Genomic DNA, 21,136 nt, shown 5'->3' with positions numbered 1-21,136 from the left:
TCACTCTTTACTAGACATTGACTTACTTTTCTTCTTCATGCTGCTCTTGTTTTGATGCCCATCCTGTGCCATCTTTAGGTACAATGTTCACATTAGGATCATTGCCTTTGTTTTCTGCTTTGAGACTTGGGAGGTTAGCAGGTGGAGGCATGCGCCGTGAAATACCAACTTTTCCAAGACTCTGTAATCCATGTCGAGCTGCAACTAAAGATCAATAACATCAACTTTCTTAGAACATCTATTTTATTACCCACTTTACTCTTAAAACAATATAGAAATAGGAATTAATTAAATCTGGAACTATTATTCCCTAATATTTTAAGGTAAGAATCTTTAAACTAAGCCACACACCTGCAACAAAATCCAATGCAGAGATTATATTTAAAATAAGCTATCAAGCCACTGACCAGAGGCTGTAAGAATTCTAATAAATCCAATACACAATGAGAAGGTGAACATTGACAATGCCAGTTTTGGAATTTTTTAGAGGACCTATTTCAAACTCAAAAAACTTAGTACGTTAAAGAATAAATATTCTGATTTTATGTGCATAACAAACACTGTTAATGTAACGTATGTGGTCCAACTTTCACTTTTCACTGTAAACACTGGGTTTAAAGTATCAAAAAACAAAACCAAGACATCACAGGACTCTCTCTAGTTCATAATATGAAGTGGAAATAAATCCCACTAACATGTATCTCTATGCCTACCAATCTCCTTGCACCAGTTTCCCCTTTGGACCACACAACTCTACTTTTCTGCTAATAACAAACAAACAAAAAAATAAACATGTTTATAGATTTTAATTGTAAAGATATATATAACTCATATCCCCTGAAAAGTGTTGTGTACATAAAAAGCTCACTGTAAATAGGCTGTGTGAACATGGGTTTGTCCCACTTCCTAGCAGCAAAAGCTCCAGTGCACCACTTACTGGTATAGTAACAAAAGTATAAAAGCCATAAAAATATAAATACCACTTAATTTTACTCACCTGTGGTTTTCTGAGTTTCTAATGATTTACCCTTGTAAGTATTAAATAAACTGAGTGTCGCATACTTTTTCCCATCCTTTGCTTTTGTACTCTGGCCTGACTTCTCCGACATTTCGGTGGAAACTCATCGAGTCCAAAACCTCCTGCCACACCCCTTAAAACCAGTCTTAGAGATGGCACATAAAAAAAGAGAAAAAAAAAGAAAAATTTTATAATTTATTAGGTTACTAAAAACTCCTAAAATTCAAATGTTTACAGAAATTCTGAAAAAATAAAAACACAGAGAAATGAAATCAATCTTCAATTAACTCACATCAATTAAGAATTCAAATTAGCTCTAATACTATTTCCCTTCAGTTTAAGATATGTCCTGGGGCAAACCTACAAAGCCCATCTGTATCTACACCCATCTTTCCCAAGGGCTTCCCTTCCTCCACCTATGGTTACAGTGTTTCTCAGCATCACCTAGAAACCTGTTAGAAATGCAAATTCTCAGGCCCATCCCAGACCTACTGAATCAAACACTGAGGATGGGCCCAGTACTCTGCATTTTACTTAGCAATACAAAAGTTTAGGGCTCACTGACTTATTATAAGCAGATATATTCTAAACAGTGGTTCTTAATTCTACTGCACATTAAAATCAACCAGAGAATTTCAAATACACGAGAATCTGGGGTGCTGAGGTAGGGCCTGCACATCAATCCTTATTTTGAAAAGCTCCTCTAGTGATTCTATTAGAGAATAGTCTTCACACTCACTGCCACAAAGGAAGTGTGCAGCTTTCCTCCCATTCCACCTGAGGCCAGACCTTCCTCCCATGACATCCTTCCAGTCCTCACCTTCTTTCTCATTCTAAATTCTTCTCTGTATGGAATCTTCCACTCCTACGGTTTCAACTACCAACTGGTCACCCCAAAATTTGAATCTCCAGCCCAGAACTCTGTGCTACTGAAGAACATATCCCACTGGATATTTACATGTCTTTGTTTTGAATAAAGTTTCAACTTTACCTTCAACACAGGCATCTATTTTATATTAAGGATTTCAGAAACAAGATGACCAAATATTCTACACAGCACAATGGAAAATGGTAGTTTAAAAATTAAAATGACAGTCAACAGACAACCTATTTCAACATTTGACAAAATGTGAAAGCTATATAAAATAGAACTCAACAAACTGAAGAAAACAAACCAAAAAAAAAAATCTATGCTATGAACAGACAATTCACTAGAGAAATACCAATAAGCAAATGTATCAAAATGTTCAATTTTGGCCCTAACTGGTTTGGCTCAGTGGATGGAGCATCAGCCTCCGGACTGAAGGGTCCCAGGTTCGATTCTGGTCAAGGGCATGTACCTTGGTTGCGGGCACATCCCCGGTAGGGGGTGTGCAGGAGGCAGCAGATCGAGGTTTCTAACTCTATATCCCTCTCCTTTCCTCTCTAAAATATATATTTTTTAAAAATGTTCAATTTTGTAAGTAAACAAAAATTAAAATAACAAGGTAGGGGGTTCAGCTTGTCCTTGGCTTATACAAGGAAAACATTATGACATTACACAACTGAACCACAGGGTGATGAAATATCTAATTCAATTCTAGCCATTAACAAACATTAGGGCTTGGAAAGAATCATAAAATGAACTTTAATTTCTCTATTTAATATGAAAACCAAACCAAAAATTATAATAAGTTTCCAAATACAGCCCTGGCCGATGTTTCTCAGTGGTTTAGAGTGTCAGGTCTTGGGTTCAATTCCTGGTCAAGGGCCCGTGCGGGAGGCAACCAATTGATGTGTGTCTCTCTCATATCAATGTCTTCCCCCACCTCCTTCCCTTCCACTGCCTAAAAAAAAAATTTTAAATCAAGAGGGGAAAAAATTGCCAAATACAAAAAACAAACAAGCAATTGACTCCAAAAGCCACAGTAAGATTTATATTAGATCAAAGTAAAAGTGGCTGCAAATATATTATTAATATTTGAGTAGTTCTTTTTAAGGTTCAAAATTCTAGAAAAAGTTTCTCCTCCCACTATTAAATTACTGTCTATAACATGCCTTTCAGTGTTTTCATATGCTTATGAGTTTTTATGTTTAAAAGTACTTACTATACCAGAAAAAGTAAACCACATATACATGATTGAAGTTAGCGTAAATGAAATAAAAAATAATCAAAAAATAATCGATAGCCGAAACCGGTTTGGCTCAGTGGATAGAGCATCGGCCTGCGGACTCAAAGGTCCCGGGTTCGATTCCGGTCAAGGGCATGTACCTTCGTTGCGGGCACATCCCCAGTAGGGGGTGTGCAAGAGGCAGCTGATCGATATTTCTCTCTCATCGATGTTTCTAACTCTCTATCCCTCTCTCTTCCTCTCTGTAAAAAAATCAATAAAATATATTTAAAATAAAATGAAATAAAATAATCGATAGACACATCGATATGTGTGAGAGAGAGATACCCATTGCTATAAAAGAATATGTATTTCTGAAAACTAAAAATTTGTAGCCATAAACTATAATACGGAATACACCAGAATGTCCAATTCCACTATAATGGTTTGCCCATTAACTGTGGGCACTTTTAGTTTAAAGCCAAAGTTTAAGTTAGCCTACTACCTTTTTTGGTGTTTTGCTTCTCAAAGGCTTCAGAGACACTCCAAAACTCTCAATTAGGTTGAAACTTCATCAACATATACTTGAGAGAAAAATCAGTGACTAGTTTAAAAAGTTAATATTACTTTTAGGAATGTAAAACTACATTAAATAAAATAATGTATATATATTTTTAAAAGATTCCTTTTAGGACAAAGTGTCAAAATAATCTAACCAATCCAGAATAAGCACCATCAAGAATTAGCTTCACTTTGTATAATTTATTTAAAAATACTTTTTAAAATGTAAGTTCTGTTTGGATGACTAAAATGAATTGAAGAATCATGGATCCAGAGCAAGGAAGGACAGTGATAACTTACAGATGGAAAACAAATAAAAGTGAGCCCTATGGTTTCCTGAACTTATTGCCTGGAGACTTCCGAGGTCATGGCACTAACAAGGAGTTCAAGCTGGTAGATTCCCTAGGTTGAAAAAAATGAGTCTGATACCGCAGGGTGACCAAAGTAGCTAGGATTTAATATTGGAGAGAAGAGAGCTATCCAGATAGAAAAATGCTACAGATCTGAAGAGGACTCCCTCGTGTATTCAGCAGAATACTAATGTGCACATGTATGTGAGGAAACGACCCTAAGCTAAGAAAGAACCACCTGTAATAATTAGAAAGGAATAGTGTCTGTTGCTCACAAAGGGCTGAGAATAGTTGCTATTCTCACCAGCTAGACATTTTTTAAAATCTCATAATTCACTGGGCATTGGGCAGAGTATTCAGTAATGCCTTATCTCAGTGGTGGTAAAAAACTATCCCTAAAGTAAATACTGCTCTGATCTTGCCTAACAAATCTGAAAGCAACACTCAAAATGATCTAAGTGTTTCCAGGAAACTGAGTCCCAAAGAAATTTAAAGAATCTCTCTATATAAAAGCCTAAGTGACCAAATGACCGGTCGCTATGATGCACACTGACCATCAGGGGACAGAAGCTCAATGCAGAAGAGCCGCTCAGCTGACCACTGGGCGCCAGACTCATGGCTGGTGAATGCAGCTCTGTGGTGGCACAAGCCTCTCCCACCACAGGCGCAGGGGGCCATGATGAATGGGAACTGTGTGGCGCCCTCCCCTGCCACCTGCCGCTTCGAGGGGTCCTGGATTTCGAGAAGGTGCAGGCCAGGCTGAGGGACCCCACACGGGTACATGAATCCATGTACCGGGCCTCTAGTATTTATGTAAAATGAAAGTATCCAGCACCCAAGAAGAATAACCACACTGTAGCATCCAATTAAAAATTATTATTCAGCCTGGCCAGTGTGGCTCAGCAGTTGAATGTTGATCCAGGAACTAAGAGGCCATCGGTTAGATTCCTGTTCAGGGCACATGCTCGGGGTTTCGGGCTTCATCCCCATTGGGGGGCATGCAGGAGACAGCTGATGCATGATGTTTCTCTCTCTCTCCCTTCCTCTGTCTCAATAAATTAATAAAAATATATTAAAAAAATTATTATGCAGGCAAAGAAGCAATAAAATATGAATCAATTAAAGAGAACAATCAACTGAAACCAACCCAATTGACCCAGATGTTAGAATTACTGTACAAGAATATGAAATGCTACTTTATTAAAACTGCATTCTATACATTTAACAAGTAGCAATAAACAATAAGAACTAGAAACTAAAGTACAACTTAGGATAGCAATTAAAAATATTAAATACTTAGTGATATAGCTTCTGACAAAAATGTACAAGATCTGTATACTGAAAACTGTAAAAATTAAAAACCTAGATAAATGGAGATATGCTGTGTTCATGGGGTTAAAGGACCCAAAATTTAAGATGTCAATTCTTGCCAAATTGATCTGTAGATTCAAAGCAATCCAAAGCAAAATCTCAGAAAAAAAGATTGAGGGTAGAGGGTTGAATTTATCAACCTGATTCCAAAATCCATAAGGAAATAGACAGGATCTAGAATAACCAAAAAACATTTTGTAAAGAAGAAAAATGGTGGAGGGCCAATGTTACCTAATTTCAAGACATGTAAAACACAATGAAGATGTGATATTGGCGTAAAAATAGAAAAGAGAATGGGAAAGAAGAGAGTCTATGTGACCTGATGGAGGTGCCGCCTAAGGTTACAGCAGTATGCCATCAACCAACACATTGTGTAATTCAAATTTACAAATGCTAATTCTATATCTATTTTTTTAAAAAGAACTATAGACAATATGTAAAACCTAAAACTACAAAACTTGCAAGCCTGGGTTCAAGACTTCTTAGTACACCCAAAAAGTAATCCTTAAAAGATGAAATTTATAAGTTGGATTTTTGCTTTTTGAAAGATGATCCAACACTGCATCAGAGATCTACAAATGACAAGCAAACACATGAATAGATGTTCAGCATTTCAGCATTAGTATTTGGGAAATGCAAATTTAAATCACAATGAGATATTTCCATACATTGACTAAAATTACACACAGTTATACCAAGTGTTGATAAGGATGTACAAGAAGTGGAACTCTCACAGCCTGCTCAGGGAAATGTAAAATGTTGCAACCACTTGGTAAAACAGTTTGGCAATTTCTTTCTTAGAAAGAAAAAAATCCATCAATCGTCCCGTCCCCCCCTGTCCCCCACTTATTTATACAAGAAAAATAAAAACATATGTACATATGAAAACTTCTACTCTGGTTTTATCTGTAATAGACAAAAAACGGAAAACTGTCCACCAACAGGTGACTGGATAACCAAATTATAGTATATTCATAAAAGCCTCTTAACTCTCCCATTCTGTCCTGTTCGGTTGTATTCACAGTATTTTTTGCCATCTAAAATGATCTTGTTTAGCTAAGTATTTAAATCACCAGATTCCACAGTGAGGCCTAGGAGAGCATATTTTGGCTCTTGTATCTACAGTCCATAAAATACTAGACAGAGCAGGTGCTCATTGTTTTAAAGTATGGATCACTTAATAAGCGACGTTATAAATTTTATCATATACCATATTACAGTTAATATCCTTGTATGTGTATTTTACACACTCATGTGACTATTTCTTTAGACAGATTAAGACTTTAAGTTATACTGCTGGATTCGAAACCATTCTTAGCTCCCAGGCCATACAAAGAGGCCACAGCCCAGATTTTAGTTGCCAAGCCATGTCTTTAGTTCACTGTAAATACAGTGAGAAATGTCTATTATAATGACACTAGAATTTCCCTGTGAAACCGCCTGAGCCAGACACTTTTGGGGGTGGCCAGCTTTTGAATAACTTGTTTTTTTGTTTTGAGCCATATTTGGTTAATTCCTAGAAAACCCTTACTTCTCAAGCCTTCTCTTCATGTGTGTTTATACTATTTTTCTCATTCTTAGTTTTAACTAATAGTTAGAGTGATTCAGCTAACATATTTTATCCAAAAGAGCTAACTCTTAGATTTATCAATTTTTATTTTTGTTTTAATTTGATTTTTCTTTCCTGCTTTTTGGGGTAACTTTTTAAACATTTTTTGGTCTGGTAATGAAAGTTCTTAAGAGCATTCCTTTTTAACAGTAAGAGGTGTTTTCTGTGTTAGTTTTGCAATTTTGATTTTGAGGCCCTCCTTTTCCCAAGATAAGCTTGTTTTTAATTTCCAGTTAATTCACTTGTATATTCTAGTTTTGTCTATTGGTTAACTTTGTAGCCACAAGAATCTTAAAGTGTTTTCCTATCAACACTATTTGTTGATTCCTTGCTTATTCTGACATTTTCTGCTTCAATATTAGCTCTATAATTACACTGTTTTTCATTATTCCTGTCAAGGCTGCTGATTTCTGCGTCCAGTCTTACCAACCTTCACACCTCCCTCCCCCCCTGTATAAAGAAGAAAATCATTGCCATCTGTCACCATACTCAATATGCTACTTCACTTCTGACACTGCTGGTCACCACGGGTGGGGTGTGGGGGTGAGAGTTCCCCCACACCCAGCAATTCTTAAGATTCTCCAGCCAACCAGCTGGGTATCCTACAAATGCACTCAATTCTGACACTATCTACCTGGAGATAGCATAAAATTTCACAGGTCTCAGACCCTCAAGAGTATCTCCACCACTACCACCACTTCAGATGCCATTTGAAAAGTCCAGGTTGTTACCTGGGCTTTTGACTGGCTGGCTATAAACCAGAGGTTTGATTAATTTAGTAGAGCACTTCACAGAACTCAGGAAAACAATTTACTTATACTAGATTACCAGTTTATGACAAAAATATTTAAAGATACAGCCAGATGAAGAGGCATACAAGGGGAGGCCCAGAGGGTCCTGAGCACAGGAGTTTGTGGTGCGCCACCTCTCGGAAGCTTCCCCAACCAATGCAGTTCAGGGATTTTTTTATGGCACGAATGATTAAGTCACTGGCTATGGGTAATAAATTTGACCTCCAGCTCTTCTCCCCTCCTAGGAGGAGAGGAGATTGGGGCCTCTCTGAGGGAAAGGCTTCTAATATGGATTGAGGGTAGGAGCCAGCTTCAAGGCTGAGGAAAAAGCAATACAAAGGCCCTGATATGCTAATCATGCTCAAAACATAAAAGCTAGTAAAAAAGGGAGAATTGAAATACAAAGAGAAGATTGAATAAGGTAGGCCTATTAGGATTTTCAATTTCACCTTTGAAGCAAAGGGAAGCCATTAGATTCTGAGCAGAAGTATGTCTGTTATTGAATGCAGAGACCTCACAGACTGCAACAGCCTAGGCACCAGATGATGTGGCTGTGGCTGAAAAATGGAGACTAGATACAAGATTGTCATGAGTCTTCCTCATAGCTTCAAAGTTGCTTGCAAGTATGGTGATGCCTCTTCATTTTGAGCACTGGCCAAGAGAACCTAACCCATATCTATACCACTGTTTCCAGGGGGTTTCAAATCTCTCTAGTGTGCTCTTGTCCTAGGATACTGAAACCTTATTGAAAACAATGCCCTCTTAAAGCCTGCTGGAGCAATCAGTATATTCCCTGAAACAATTCAGCAAAGCAATCCTTTACAGATTACACAGAAACAACTAAGTACCTTCCTACAGCTGCAGGGACAATATTCATTCAACAACATTTATACAACAAATTGTGTTGCAAACTAATAAACTGTCAACTGTTGTTTTCAATAAATAAGTAAACAAAAATATGGAAATGAAAAAAGCAACTGGGTAAATAGGTTGGGAAAGGTCCAGAAGACCTCCCTGGAAAAGTGATGTGAGCTACGATGATCAATCAATGGTTCTCAACCCAGGCTGCACAGTTATTCAGGAAAACTTACAAGATAGTACTGCCCAGGCCTCATGCCAGAACAATTAAATCAGAATTTCTGGGTTGGGGCTGGCAACAGCCACAGTTGAGAACCACTGAAAAAAACAAACCAATTTTGGTCAGAAGAAGGAGGTTCCATTGTCAAGGTCATGCCTGCCAGTGAGAGGTTGAGGGGAAGTCAGAGAGGGGAAGCTGGAGGAGGCAGAAGTCAGATTTCGCAGAGGCTAGTAGTATTGCCTGAGTTTATTCTAAATGCCATGAAGAGCTACTATAGGGAAAACTAATTTAAAAAATCTCAATTGCTGAGTAAATGCTTGGCTGCATTCAGTAGACTCACACTTAGGAAAAGGGTACAATTAGTAATTCAAAAACCCTTGAAACAGTAAACTCAATAGGAACATTTCTTTTCTACTAGCTTTAGATTTCAAAACAGGGATTAGCACAATTATGAGACCAATATCCTCTACTTGTACCATTTTTAACTTTGGAATTTTTTTTGTTTGTACAGTGTTAAGAATATTTTTAATGTTACTATCCTGCTTGCTATGTATCTAAAAATCAAAATCATTAAGGGTCAGTTCTGAAAAACCAAAGCCTTTAGAATAACACACCTCTCATCCTTTGTTTAAGGGAAGAGAAATTAATCTTATTTCTAAATTCAAGGTTCTATGACTCTAACTGATCAATTCTGGTAAAAAACTAACATTTTTCATTGAAGTTAGATGTACCAAAACATGTGCATCTGCATTTTCCAGATTTTGAACAATTAATTACTTTGTAAACAGATATTTTTGGACAAAAAATGTTAAGATGAAAATGAGACAGGCTAGTAAGCCAGGACAGCAGAATAGGGAAAATTGGAGACAGACCATTAAAAGCCAAGCAGTTTATAGCCATCTAGCAAATCCTATCTTTTGTAACAAAGGATACTTAAAGAGTCAATGGTTTACACCAAGCATGTTAAACTCAAAGGCTGAACTGGGCCAAAAAAACAAGGTTTAAGTTTATGTGGGCCGCAAAAAAAACAAAAGCTTCAATTTTCATAGAAACATAGGTTTATTTTGATAAGAGACATGCTGAATACAAAGGGCTGAACTAAATGAGTAATCGTTAAAATAAAATAATAGAACATTTTAATAAAAATTAATATTTTTTCTTGAACATTAACTTACCAGACACTGAGTAACTGTACAAATTAATAAGCATAACTCAAATAAACATATTTTTCTTGTACTCTGAAAGTGAAATATTTCTTGTTGTGCACACCAACAAGCCAGTACAAGATTAATGATGTGGCAATCGGCTGCTAAAATATTCGCTGCTAGTATTAGTGGAGAGAAATGGTGAGCCTGCATGTAAGGCACATAAGGGAAATGAATGCAACATGATTATAGTAATCAGTCATTAGTGAACATTGTAGTTCATTATTAATAACTAGAGGCCCGGTGCACAAAATTCGTGCACTTGGGGGGGGGCGGTCTCCTCAGCCTGGCCTGCGCCCTCTCGCAATCCACAAGCCCTGGGGGCATGTCTGACTGACAGCTTAGGCCCACTAAGCCCCAGTCAGACATCCTTAGCATTGTCATGGAGGCAGGAGAGGCTCCTACCACTGCTGCTGTGCTCTCCAGCCCTGAGCCTGGCTTCTGGCTGAGTGGCGCTCCCCCCGTGGGAACACACTGACCACCGGGGGCAGCTCCTGCATTGAGTGTCTGCCCCCTGGTGGTCAGTGCGCATCATAGTGACCAGTCATTCCACCATTCGGTCATTTGCATATTAGCCTTTTATTACATAGGATTACGTGTAACAGGATATTGTAAAATTTAAGTTACAAAATTTTTATTAAAACGTTTCTTACATACTGTTATATTGGCTGGGCCACAAAAATATTCATTGTGGGCTGCAAGTTTGACAAAAGAATATAAAATTATTCAATGCTAAAAACATTTAAGTGATATTTAAAACCTAGTATGTATTTGGTGAAGGTTTGGGGGTGGGGTATGGTGGAGGGGGTCAATGGGGAAAGAGGGGGACATCTGTAATACTTTCAACAATAAAGATCAATTTTTTCAAAATCTGTATATGTGGACGAAAAGGGGCCACATGCTAACAGACTAGCTCAGAGAAGGCCTGCATGGCCGCTTTGCAAACCCAGAGACCTAAAGTAACCACAAAGGGTGGTCTGAAATTAAAACTTTAACTAAAAGCAGCTTATGGTGGATAATTATGCCCTGGGCCAGTATCGTCCCTGACAAAGGTCAATCTTTACCTTAACTGAGGCTATTGTCTTTTTGACATATCTTTGGAATGTCAAAGTAATTTTCCTTTCTGGACCCCTCAAAGCACAGGCCACAAATCCCCTCATTGTCATTGAGTTAATTGTTGACTATTAACTAAACTATACCCAACTATGTAAAAGTATGTGTCTATCTTTTTATCCAATCCCAGAGGCTTCCCCCCACCCCTTCCCAATCTATCATCAATGGATTTCATGTAACCCACAAATGTCTCCTCTTTTGATTGTAATGCATAAAATAAGGTGCAAAGCCATCACTACCCAGAGCCTTATCTCAATCTCCTTAGGTTTTGCTTCCTGGCAATTGTCGACAGTTTGGCTCAAATAAACTCATAAAAATTTTTCACAGGTTTGAAATTTTTTTTTTTATATTGACACTAGTAGCCCATTTGCAGGAAAAATCCTGCAAGCGGCCGCATGCGCTGCCGCTGCAGCCACTGTTGCGGCCGCCGTGCCTGCACCTGTGCGCCTCTGCCACCCGCCCCGCTCCGCCCCACCCAGGCTTTCCCTCTGGCAGCCATCTTGCTTTCCGCTTTTCCTCCGTCTTCCTTCTAAGTTGTCTTCACTCCTCCCTCAGCGTATGCAAATTAACCGCCATCTTTGTTGGGTAATTTGCATACTCGCCCTGATTGGATGGTGGGCGTGGCTTGGGCGTAGCGAAGGTGCGGTCAATTTGCATATTACTATTTTATTAGGTAGGATATATTTTACAAAAAAACTCACAGGTTGCCAATTTGCCAAATTCAATTAAATGAGAATTACATTTCTGGCCATGATGAACTTCTAAATATCCACCCAGGCTGTGTTTATATCCTTTTTCCTTATTTTTTTGGCTGAGAGTTTAGGTCCTTTGGAAAATACAGTGCAAATACAGTACAATGTCCCACTGATTTAAAAATTTAACATTAAAAAGCGCAACCCATTTCCAGATGAAAATACTGTACACACTCCACAAATGTCTTCTTGAACAAGTAAAGGAAGTATATCTACTAAGTAATAATAGTTATCATGTACAAATATAAAAAGTAAATAGCTTCTTTGTAAAGCATTTGCTTTGGTTTCTGGGACTCTGCAGCTTGCGGTCTCCTTTTTTTCTACCCCTCTATACAAATGCTGCTGCCCTCTCTCTCTCTCTCTCTCTCTCTCTCTCTCTGCTTTCACCTTTGGCCATCTCATCAATTGTTCATTCTTCAGTAAGGATAATTCCCAAACCTTTCTTTCAAGCTACAATTTTAAGACATACATTTTTAATTGTCTATAGAATAAAACATCTTAAAGTTTTTGACACTAATAGAAACAAATGAAAGAGGCATGCTGTCCTCATCAACAGAGTGGAGGTAACAGTTTGGTAATATGAGAAGACTGAAAAAGGTTTGCAAAGAACTGGGAGGAAATCCCACTAGGAAAACCAGGTATTGAACAAGCAGTACTGAAATCCCAGCAGAAGCTGGAGGGCAGAGTATTTAGTATTCTGCAGTCTGTGTGGTTGGAGAACTTCTCGATGTCCGGTGGGGAGTGGTGGGAAGCACACAGCAGCTGCATTGAATAAGGAGAGCTGTACCAGACAGGTGTAAAGAAAAGCAAGGGAGATGAGGATACTGCCAGGAGATTATTGGTCAGAGGAACATTCCTGGGAGGTCTAAGTCAGAATGTGAAGAGAAAAGTTGGAAGAGAATAAAGAGGAGAGCAGAAAGGACTGGCAATTTCAATAAGGATGAATAAAAGTTCTAACAGGATTAATTACTGGATGTTTATTGAGTCAAGCTTCTATGGACTGCTTTATTCACTTCTTATATATAATAGGAGAAAATGGACTATGTGAGAAAAGTGGAGGCATGGGAACTTGGATTTGAATTTAAGGTTCCAGGTGATGACAGGGCTTACACATACTATATGTGACTAAGTATACTTGCATATGGCATATGTACATGTACACAGAGAATATGGTAAGCTACCAACAATCAGGGAATAGGGATAAAGGAACATGGGAATTCTTTATACGAGTTTTACAATTTTTCTATAAGATTAAAATTATTCAAAAAGAAAAAGTTTCTTTTTATAAAAATTCATCTGCTCTCCCAAACATGTTACTTTTCCCAACTTCACAGAGCCATTTTTCCTGACCTTGACTGGAATTGATCACAGGACCCTTCGATTGGCAGGCCAACGCTCTATTCACTGAGCTAAACCAGCCAGGGCTCTCCCACTTGATTTTAAACACATTCATTAATCAAAGTACTAGTCTTTATACACTCCTTAAATAAATCCAACACAAATGAGAATTATAGAATATTTGAGCTTGAACATTGTTTTATACTTAAAAGTAATGTGGCCAGAGTAGTTAATATATTGGACCCCATCCTTTTCAAAGTGTTTTGTCAAAAACTTGCATGAAGACTTGGCAAGCAGACATCACATGACATATACATCTGAAAGAGTAACATGCATTCAATAACTAAGATTTAGAAAGGTCTTGGAATGCTAGGGAGAAGTAAATTAGACAGAATCATTATACAGCCTTAAATTAAATTTCTTAAGTACAGAATACAAAACCGGCCTGCTAATATGACACAGGAGAGCCAATGACAAAATTGTGACAGCAGTGCTTTATAAAATTTGCTACTTGAGTAGAAAGCTAATGCACTGATCTAGAACGGTCCAAGTTCCATAAATTTTGTGGGGGTTTTTCACACTGGATACAAAGGAAAACTTTTTAACTGTTCAATTAATCCATAGGTAAACAAGATATCTAAAAATCCTAACATTCTCTATTTTCACAATTTGACAAATAACCCAAAGAGCTGAGAAATGAAATGGTTTGTAATTTTGCTGAGGCACAAAATTTGCATCCAATGCCATGAGGAATCTGAAAGAAGGGTATAAATTTCTAGGACATAAACGCTTTCCTCCCTATCTCTCTTGCTATACCCCCTCCCCAAGGGTTTGTTTTATTTTTTAGAGATATATGACTGATAACTGTTACTTTAAAACACACACACAGGAAAAAAAAACTAATAAGAAAACCAAATCCCTCAAAGGGAAGGGGGCGGAAGGGTGGGTGGGTAGGAAGTGATCAACCAAAGAACTTGTATGCATATGTATATGCATAACCCATGGACACAGACAACAGGGTGGTAAAGGTCTGGGGTGGTGGTGGTGATGGGTTAGAAGAGGTCAATGGGGGGAAAAAGGGGACATATGTAATACTTACAACAATAAATATAAAAAACACACACACACACAAAAAAAAAAATAAGCCAAATCCTAGTGCAGATGATGGGAAGTAAAGAGAAAGTGAGGGGGTTTGAGTGCTATTATAATGTTCAAATATCTGGAAATTTGGAAGCTCTTAAGTAAGATATGAATGTTAAAGGTTGACTATAGTATCCTTCTGGTCACCAGATGTATTCAAGCAAAGTTAAGATAAGCCTCTGTCAGAAATATCTATATATATAAAGAGCCAGTGCCCATGATGACCAAACGACCCGTCACAATGAGGTGCATTGAGCACCTCTCCATCCCTCCCCTGCGGCCCACAGGCTCCTATCACAGCAAGGCAGGCAGGTGGGCAGGGCTGCGAGCATGGCAGGTAGGTGGGCAGGGCTACAAGCAGCGGCAGGCTACCGCGTGCGATTTCGCACACTGGGCCTCTAGTCCTATATAATAATCCTATATAATAAAAGGGTTAATAGGCAAATCAACCGAATGGCGGAATGACTGGTAGCTATGACACGCACTCACCACCAGGGGGCAGATGCTCAATCAGGAGCTGCACCCTGGTGGTCAGAGCACAGCAGTGGTGGCTGTCAGTCAGACATCCCCTGAGGGCTCCCAGACTGTGAAAGGGCGGAGGCTGGGCTGAGGGACACACACCCCTCCAGTGCACTAATGTTGTGCACCGGGTCTGTAGTTTTCAAGATAATTCTTGCTTTGGGTAAGAGATTGAACTGGTTAACTTCTAAGGTCACTTCCATTTCTAATCAATCACTTGGTAATTCTGAATATGGTGACACCAATATTTTTTTAAATATATTTTATTGATTTTTTTACAGAGAGGAAGGGAAAGAGAGAGTTAGAAACATCGATCAGCTGCCTCCTGCACACCCCCTACTGGGGATGTGCCCGAAACCAAGGTACATGCCCCTGACCAGAATCGAACCCGGGACCCTTCTGTCCAAAGGCCGATGCCCTATCCACTGAGCCAAACTGGTTTCGGCACCAATATTTTTAAGATCACATTTTCCCAGCTGGTGTGGTTCAGTTGGTTGAGCATAATCCCTCATTCCTAAAGGTTGTTGGGTTCAATTCCCAGTCAGGGCACATGCCCAGGTTGCAGGCTCTTGATCCCCAGTGGGGGTCATGCAGGAGGCAGCTGATCAATGATTCTCTCTTTCTCTTCTTCTCCCTTCCTCTCTAAAATTCAAAAGCTATACGGAAACACATTTAATCTATGCAAAAATGCTTTGATAGGGGAAACAGGTATTATCCTTACTTCACAGATGAATATATTTAACACCCGAGGAAGCCAAGTCACTTGCCCCCAAAGTTAACAGCTGACTAAACTTAGGTTTTTCAACTCCTAATCTAGAGCTCATTTTGAGTATTCAATACACCTAAAAATCAAAAGGTCTCACTACTTAGCCCTCCTTGCTTAACCTTTCATCCTCATTTGACCTAAATTCTTTTAGGGTCACCAAGGATTTCTAAGCCAAATCCAAAGGCCACTTCTCATACGTTATTCTGAACTCTGCTACATTTGGCTAATAATCCCATTTTTTCAGATTATTCTCATCCATCCTTATTTCTCCACTGACTTCCTTCTTATTCTCTTCTTGCCACAGATTATTTTAAGCATACTGTTACATTTGTCTAAATCAAACCACTCCACTTTGCAGTTATCATGGAAATGTTTGCCCCAGTTATACAGTTAAGGCTCTAATTTATATCTGTATTCCCGTAATGCTGCCATTTTCTGTTTGACGAATCTATTTCTTTCTAGGCTTAATCACTTCTGGCTTTCATCAATTCCAACTGTTGCTTGAGCCCATCAGGCCAGCACTCACTTCTCAGCAGTTACATTGTCCCAAAGGGTGGAATACAAGACTACTGATGGTATATTTTAACGATTTTAAGTGGTCTACAGAGGAATATTCAAAATTACGTTTATTTTAAAACATGTTGGGGGGAAAACTGTAAAACCAAATAATCATGTAAATTTTTCTTTTAATTAAAAGACAATTAATTGAATTAAAGAAAGATATTAACAGACATATGGTTTGAAGATAAAGCAAAAATTGTGAATGACTTGGTTGAGAAATACTCGCCACTGGGAAATCCATGTAGCATAGAAATTAAGCACTTGGACTCTGGATCAATGATTTGAATACCACTTACTAGCTAAGTAATTTTGAACAAATTATTTAAATCTCTTTAAATCCCACATATATAGTGGGAATAAAATAATCCACCTCCTAGGCTTACTATATGGATTGAAAGAGATAATGTACAAAATGTTGTTAGCTCAGTGCATGGCATGGTAAGTGCTCAACAAATATTAATATTTACAATTATTCTTGATCTCTTCTGGCCATCATGCCTTCACTTGTAATCAATTGAGCACTCAATGTATACTACAGGCAATTTTCCATATGTGGATTTTCTGCCCCAAATTTCCCTTACCTATTTGTAGAACCCTTATTTTTATCTTCTGGTACGAATAATAATAAAATAAAATATCACACAATAACTTTTATTATTCATAACCCTTAAGACTGTGAATACCTTGGCAGTGGGACCCAAAAGCTATTTTCCTCTGATTCACTGGGCCTTATAAAATTAAAAGAATCTCTGATGCAAAAATGAAAAGAAATCTCACGATGCATAGTACATAAGCTATTTGAAAGCTCTGTACTGTTCTCGTGGGTTCATAAAGGGGGAAAAATGACAGGGTATTCTTTTGCTCCACTAAAACATTCATCAGCTGAACCTCAGTTGTGGGTCTATTGTTCTGTTTCCTAATCTCATTCATTCAATGACCTATAATGAACTCTAGGCATATGCCAACCACTATACAATGTGGTGGGGACACGGAAACAGTGTAGAAATGGAAAACAGATCAGTACTGAAATACAAACAAGTAAACAGAAAATTACCCGATAAAATGCTATATAAATAATACCCATTAGTGTTTTCAATACTAACTATGCTCCATAAATGCTGATTAGACTCCATCCTTCTTTAATGCAGAGCACCAGCAGCACCATAGGGGTGAGTGTACATTACACTACATTGACAGTAATTGTATTGTTATTTTGTGTTTAGACTCTAGGTATCTGCTAACCATATCAAAGTTTCTATCTCCCAACTGGACAAGTGTTGAAACTCAGTAACAACCCTGGTTTAATCTGATTTGTGAACAAATATGTGCACACACAAGCCTGAAACCATGACTAGCATTTGGTCAAAATAACTACTAGAAATACAACTACTAAAAGATCAGTATATATTTAGTCTTTCTGGAGGTTGGTAAAAAAAACACACAATAGAAAATTCACTGAAGTTAACCTCTCTAGAGAATACTTTTACCCACAAAGATGTCCTGGCGGATGCATCAATTGCAATACTGAGAAATTTAAAATGTGAAGACTTCTAAGCAACAGTTAACAGACTGAGATAAGCTTTCTTTGTGTTACCCTATTTATAAGGTGACAAGTCTCGATTTACTGAAAGTGTATTAGGTATAACTCAAGTCAGACGATTTTTAAATCTTGTACGCTGGAAGAATAGGGTTCTGTACCAATTTGTGTAACAAATATCAATGATCAGTTCTTACACAAATATGGTATAAATATTTGTACAAGTTACCCAACTGACTTATAAATTGAAGTAGTGTTTGGGGGTGGGAGGAAACCACTCAGAGGGAAAGAGGGACATAACACTATAATCTTCAAAGACATTTTACCAGTAAGAAAGGTGAGATGGAGTAGAGTTAGGCAGAGACAGGGGCAGGAATAAGCCAGGACTTCTGTATTTCAGCTATGGGTAATATTCTGATTCCAGGGTTACCGAATGTACAGCATGAAGAAGAAATCTTTAAGAAACAAAATCCAATATGGAAGTGTGAAGAAACAGCCTTAAGGAAGAAAAAGAGGACATGAAATCTATTTCTTCAACTTTCCAAAGAATATTTACCATTCTGAGAAAATGTAGATTACTTACTGCTTGGGAGATAGTATCTTCTATCAATATTCTGCCACTCACCCTCCACTACTTTTGACCTTTTCCTAGGTACTGAGCACAGTCATAAACCCTCTACATACATTATCTTTGTTAATCCTACAGCAAGCCCTCCAGGGAGGTACTGTTATTACCATCACCATTTCCATTTTAAAGAGGAGGAAATATTTTATCAGTAAGAGTCCAGAAACCTAAAAATTGTATCTGCCATACTGTAGTTAGTTTTACTGGACTGTCCTTGAAATAAAAAAGGTATAAAAATTAGCTTGCACCCCATCCCTAAAGTAGCTATAATCCATTTTTTACACCTATACTGAAATCAAACATAAGAAAATAGGTTAATAATGCTGTATCTTATTAATTTCCATAGTTCATAAAATTATAAGGCAGGGAGGCAGTTTGATGGTTTAGGATCTCCTTGGGTTCAGACAGTCTGGATCTGAATCTATACAGCATCACCAATAACTGCTGTATGACCTTGGTCAAACTGCTTTCATCTCTTAGATTTCATTTTCTCACCTGTAAAATGGGGATGATGACAACAGCAAGCCTGACAGGGCTTGCTGTAAGATTTAAAAAGGTAATGTGTATAAAGAGCTGATTACTGTGCTCAGTACACAGGAAAAGGTCAACTAACGGTGGAAGGCAGAGCAGCCACATATATTAGCTCATCAGACCAAAACAGAAAAAAGTAAAAAGCCTGTGTTCTGAAAATCCTCTTACAGAAAAGGAGAGACTTACTATTTGACGACATGCTTAAGATAAAACTCAAATTAACCTATGCCTAATTGTTTTTAGTGGATCAATGCATTGGAGTTGGGTCAGAAAAGATGCTGCAGTGCATCTGAGACACACACCTAAAAATGGCTCCAGTCGGAGCAGCATCTTAATTACCCACAGAAAAGGTTAAATCTTCTTTTAACCAACGCCGGAGGTAGGCTTGGTGGGCGCTTATGTATCACCCTATCCTTTCTATTTGCAGGAAAACAAGCTACCGAGCCCTTAGCCAAGGATCCTGACGCTTCTAGTGCATTCCAAATGAAATCTTACAGCAGGGCAGCCTCGGTACGATTTCAAGTACCCTAGCGGGGTAAGAATCTCCGAGCCTACGCTCCTGGATCAGCCAATGCGGATATCCGGGTAGCTCCAGAAGCCAGCACACGAGCACGTAGGGTTATCTCCAAAAAATATCTCAAAAATCAAGTCAAAGCAAATACACATCCCTTTACAGGAATTTGACGCATTCCCCTCACGCAGAGGAGAATTTATCAGTGATCCTATTGGCTCTCCCGCCCCTTTCTTCAAGTCCCATAATGGGGGCCTGGATCGTAGCACCGATAACTCCGATGCTATCTCCAAGCGGGGAGCTGCAGAGGGGAACTGACCCCGCAGGTCAGCGGAGGGAGGCCTAGGGTGCGAAAGCCTGCGCGAACCCTCCGCTGGAGTTGGGGCAGCGCGTCGCTAGCGAAAGGAGGGTTGGTCCCGGTTCCCCAGCGCGCCTCTCCCGGACCCAGGGCTGTACCTCGGGTCCCCCGCACCCCGCTTCCTGCCATTCCACCCGCACTGCACACGCACAGGAGACGGTCAGGAAAGGCCCCGGAGGAGCCTGGAGCTGTTTGCGGGGGACGCACGCCTCACGCAGGGGAGATCGCGACCCTCGCCCATCCCGCAGGATGGAAACCCCCTTCGCCTCCCGGCCGCGCGCGCCGTTCCCCCGCCGGGCCGAACCGGGGCGGGTGGGAGAGGCCGACGGATCCGGAATTCCCGCTGCAGACCACATGGGGCGGGTCTGACTCCGTTTTCTCGCTCCCCGATCAGGAGGCCGCGACTTGGCGAGGCCCGGAGGAGGGTGGTCGCCAAAGAGAAGGGAGGGGATGCCCGGAACCCAGGCCCTCTCCACGCGGCTCCCCAGTGTCGGGGCGCTCCCACGCCCGCCCGCCCGCCCCGGTGGGGCCCGCGTTGATCACGGCTCCTCCGCCCGCGCTGCTTCCCTTACCGGCCAGGGTGTCGAGCCGAGTGTGTGTGTGTGCACTTCGAGGGTCCCCGCGAGCTCTGACCCCAGGAAGCAGGTGGCTGAAGGACCACCCGACGGGCCGAGCCGCAGCTGCGGATGGACAAACCGCCAAAGCACTTTCGCTGCCGCCCGAGAGGGAGAGAGCGAGCGAGAAAAAGAAGCAAGATGGCGGCTAGCCAGCCCCTACGTATGACGTCATGCCGCGGCGTACGTAAGGCAATCTCCGCAGGACCGCCCTCGGCGCACAGACGGCCGCACCACGTGAAGCCGCCGTGGCGGCGCAACCCCGGCGGAAGGCGACGTCGCCACCTGCTGGGCGGAGGGACTTTTAAGCAGAAGACCGTGGGTTTGCCTCACGGAAGAGAGCCCTCTTGTAGGGGGTGGTGATGTTTGTGAAATCCTTCACAACAGTTTGGCAGTATGTATCAAAATTAAACTAGGAAGCATCTTTAATCTTGATATTTGACAATATCGTGATAGTTTTTTTCAGAAAGGTACATAGTCAGTATTCATAATACCAAAACCTGCCGTTGATAAAGACATAGATAAAGGCATTATAAAACATCCATATTATGTAATATTTTTGAAACCATTAAATTCAGAATATTATTTAATGACCAGAGAAATGCTCCTTATGCCATAAAGTGCCTGAGCACTATAGAGGGAGTGGAGATGGAGAGAAGTAGACAGGTTTGGTACATATTTTGGAGCTAGAATATACT

General features: G+C 39.8%; 1 protein-coding gene across 12 annotated transcripts in view; it reads right to left on the bottom strand.

Annotated features, from left to right (window-relative positions):
• The window catches only part of PRRC2C (proline rich coiled-coil 2C), a 76,833-nt gene extending 56,245 nt beyond the window's left edge, over nucleotides 1–20,588 (bottom strand). For 9 of the 12 annotated variants that reach the window (XM_079761503.1, XM_079761512.1, XM_079761508.1 and 6 more), the window contains exons 1-3: nucleotides 20,397–20,588; nucleotides 998–1,163; nucleotides 27–204 (exon numbers count right to left, since the gene is read on the bottom strand). In XM_079761503.1, coding sequence (XP_079617629.1) covers nucleotides 27–204; nucleotides 998–1,109 — 290 coding nt within the window. In that variant the 5' untranslated portion in view covers nucleotides 1,110–1,163; nucleotides 20,397–20,588. The remainder of the gene's footprint in view (nucleotides 1–26; nucleotides 205–997; nucleotides 1,164–20,396) is intronic. The other 3 variants (XM_079761507.1, XM_079761510.1, XM_079761514.1) reach the window with 1 other exon arrangement.
• Nucleotides 20,589–21,136: the final 548 nt, after the last annotated feature.

The sequence above is a fragment of the Cnephaeus nilssonii genome (assembly GCF_951640355.1).
Source record: "Cnephaeus nilssonii genome assembly, chromosome: 21".
NCBI lineage: Eukaryota > Metazoa > Chordata > Mammalia > Chiroptera > Vespertilionidae > Cnephaeus > Cnephaeus nilssonii.
The sequence above is the reverse complement of the archived record's forward strand: the minus strand, read 5'-3'. Positions and strand labels throughout refer to the sequence as shown.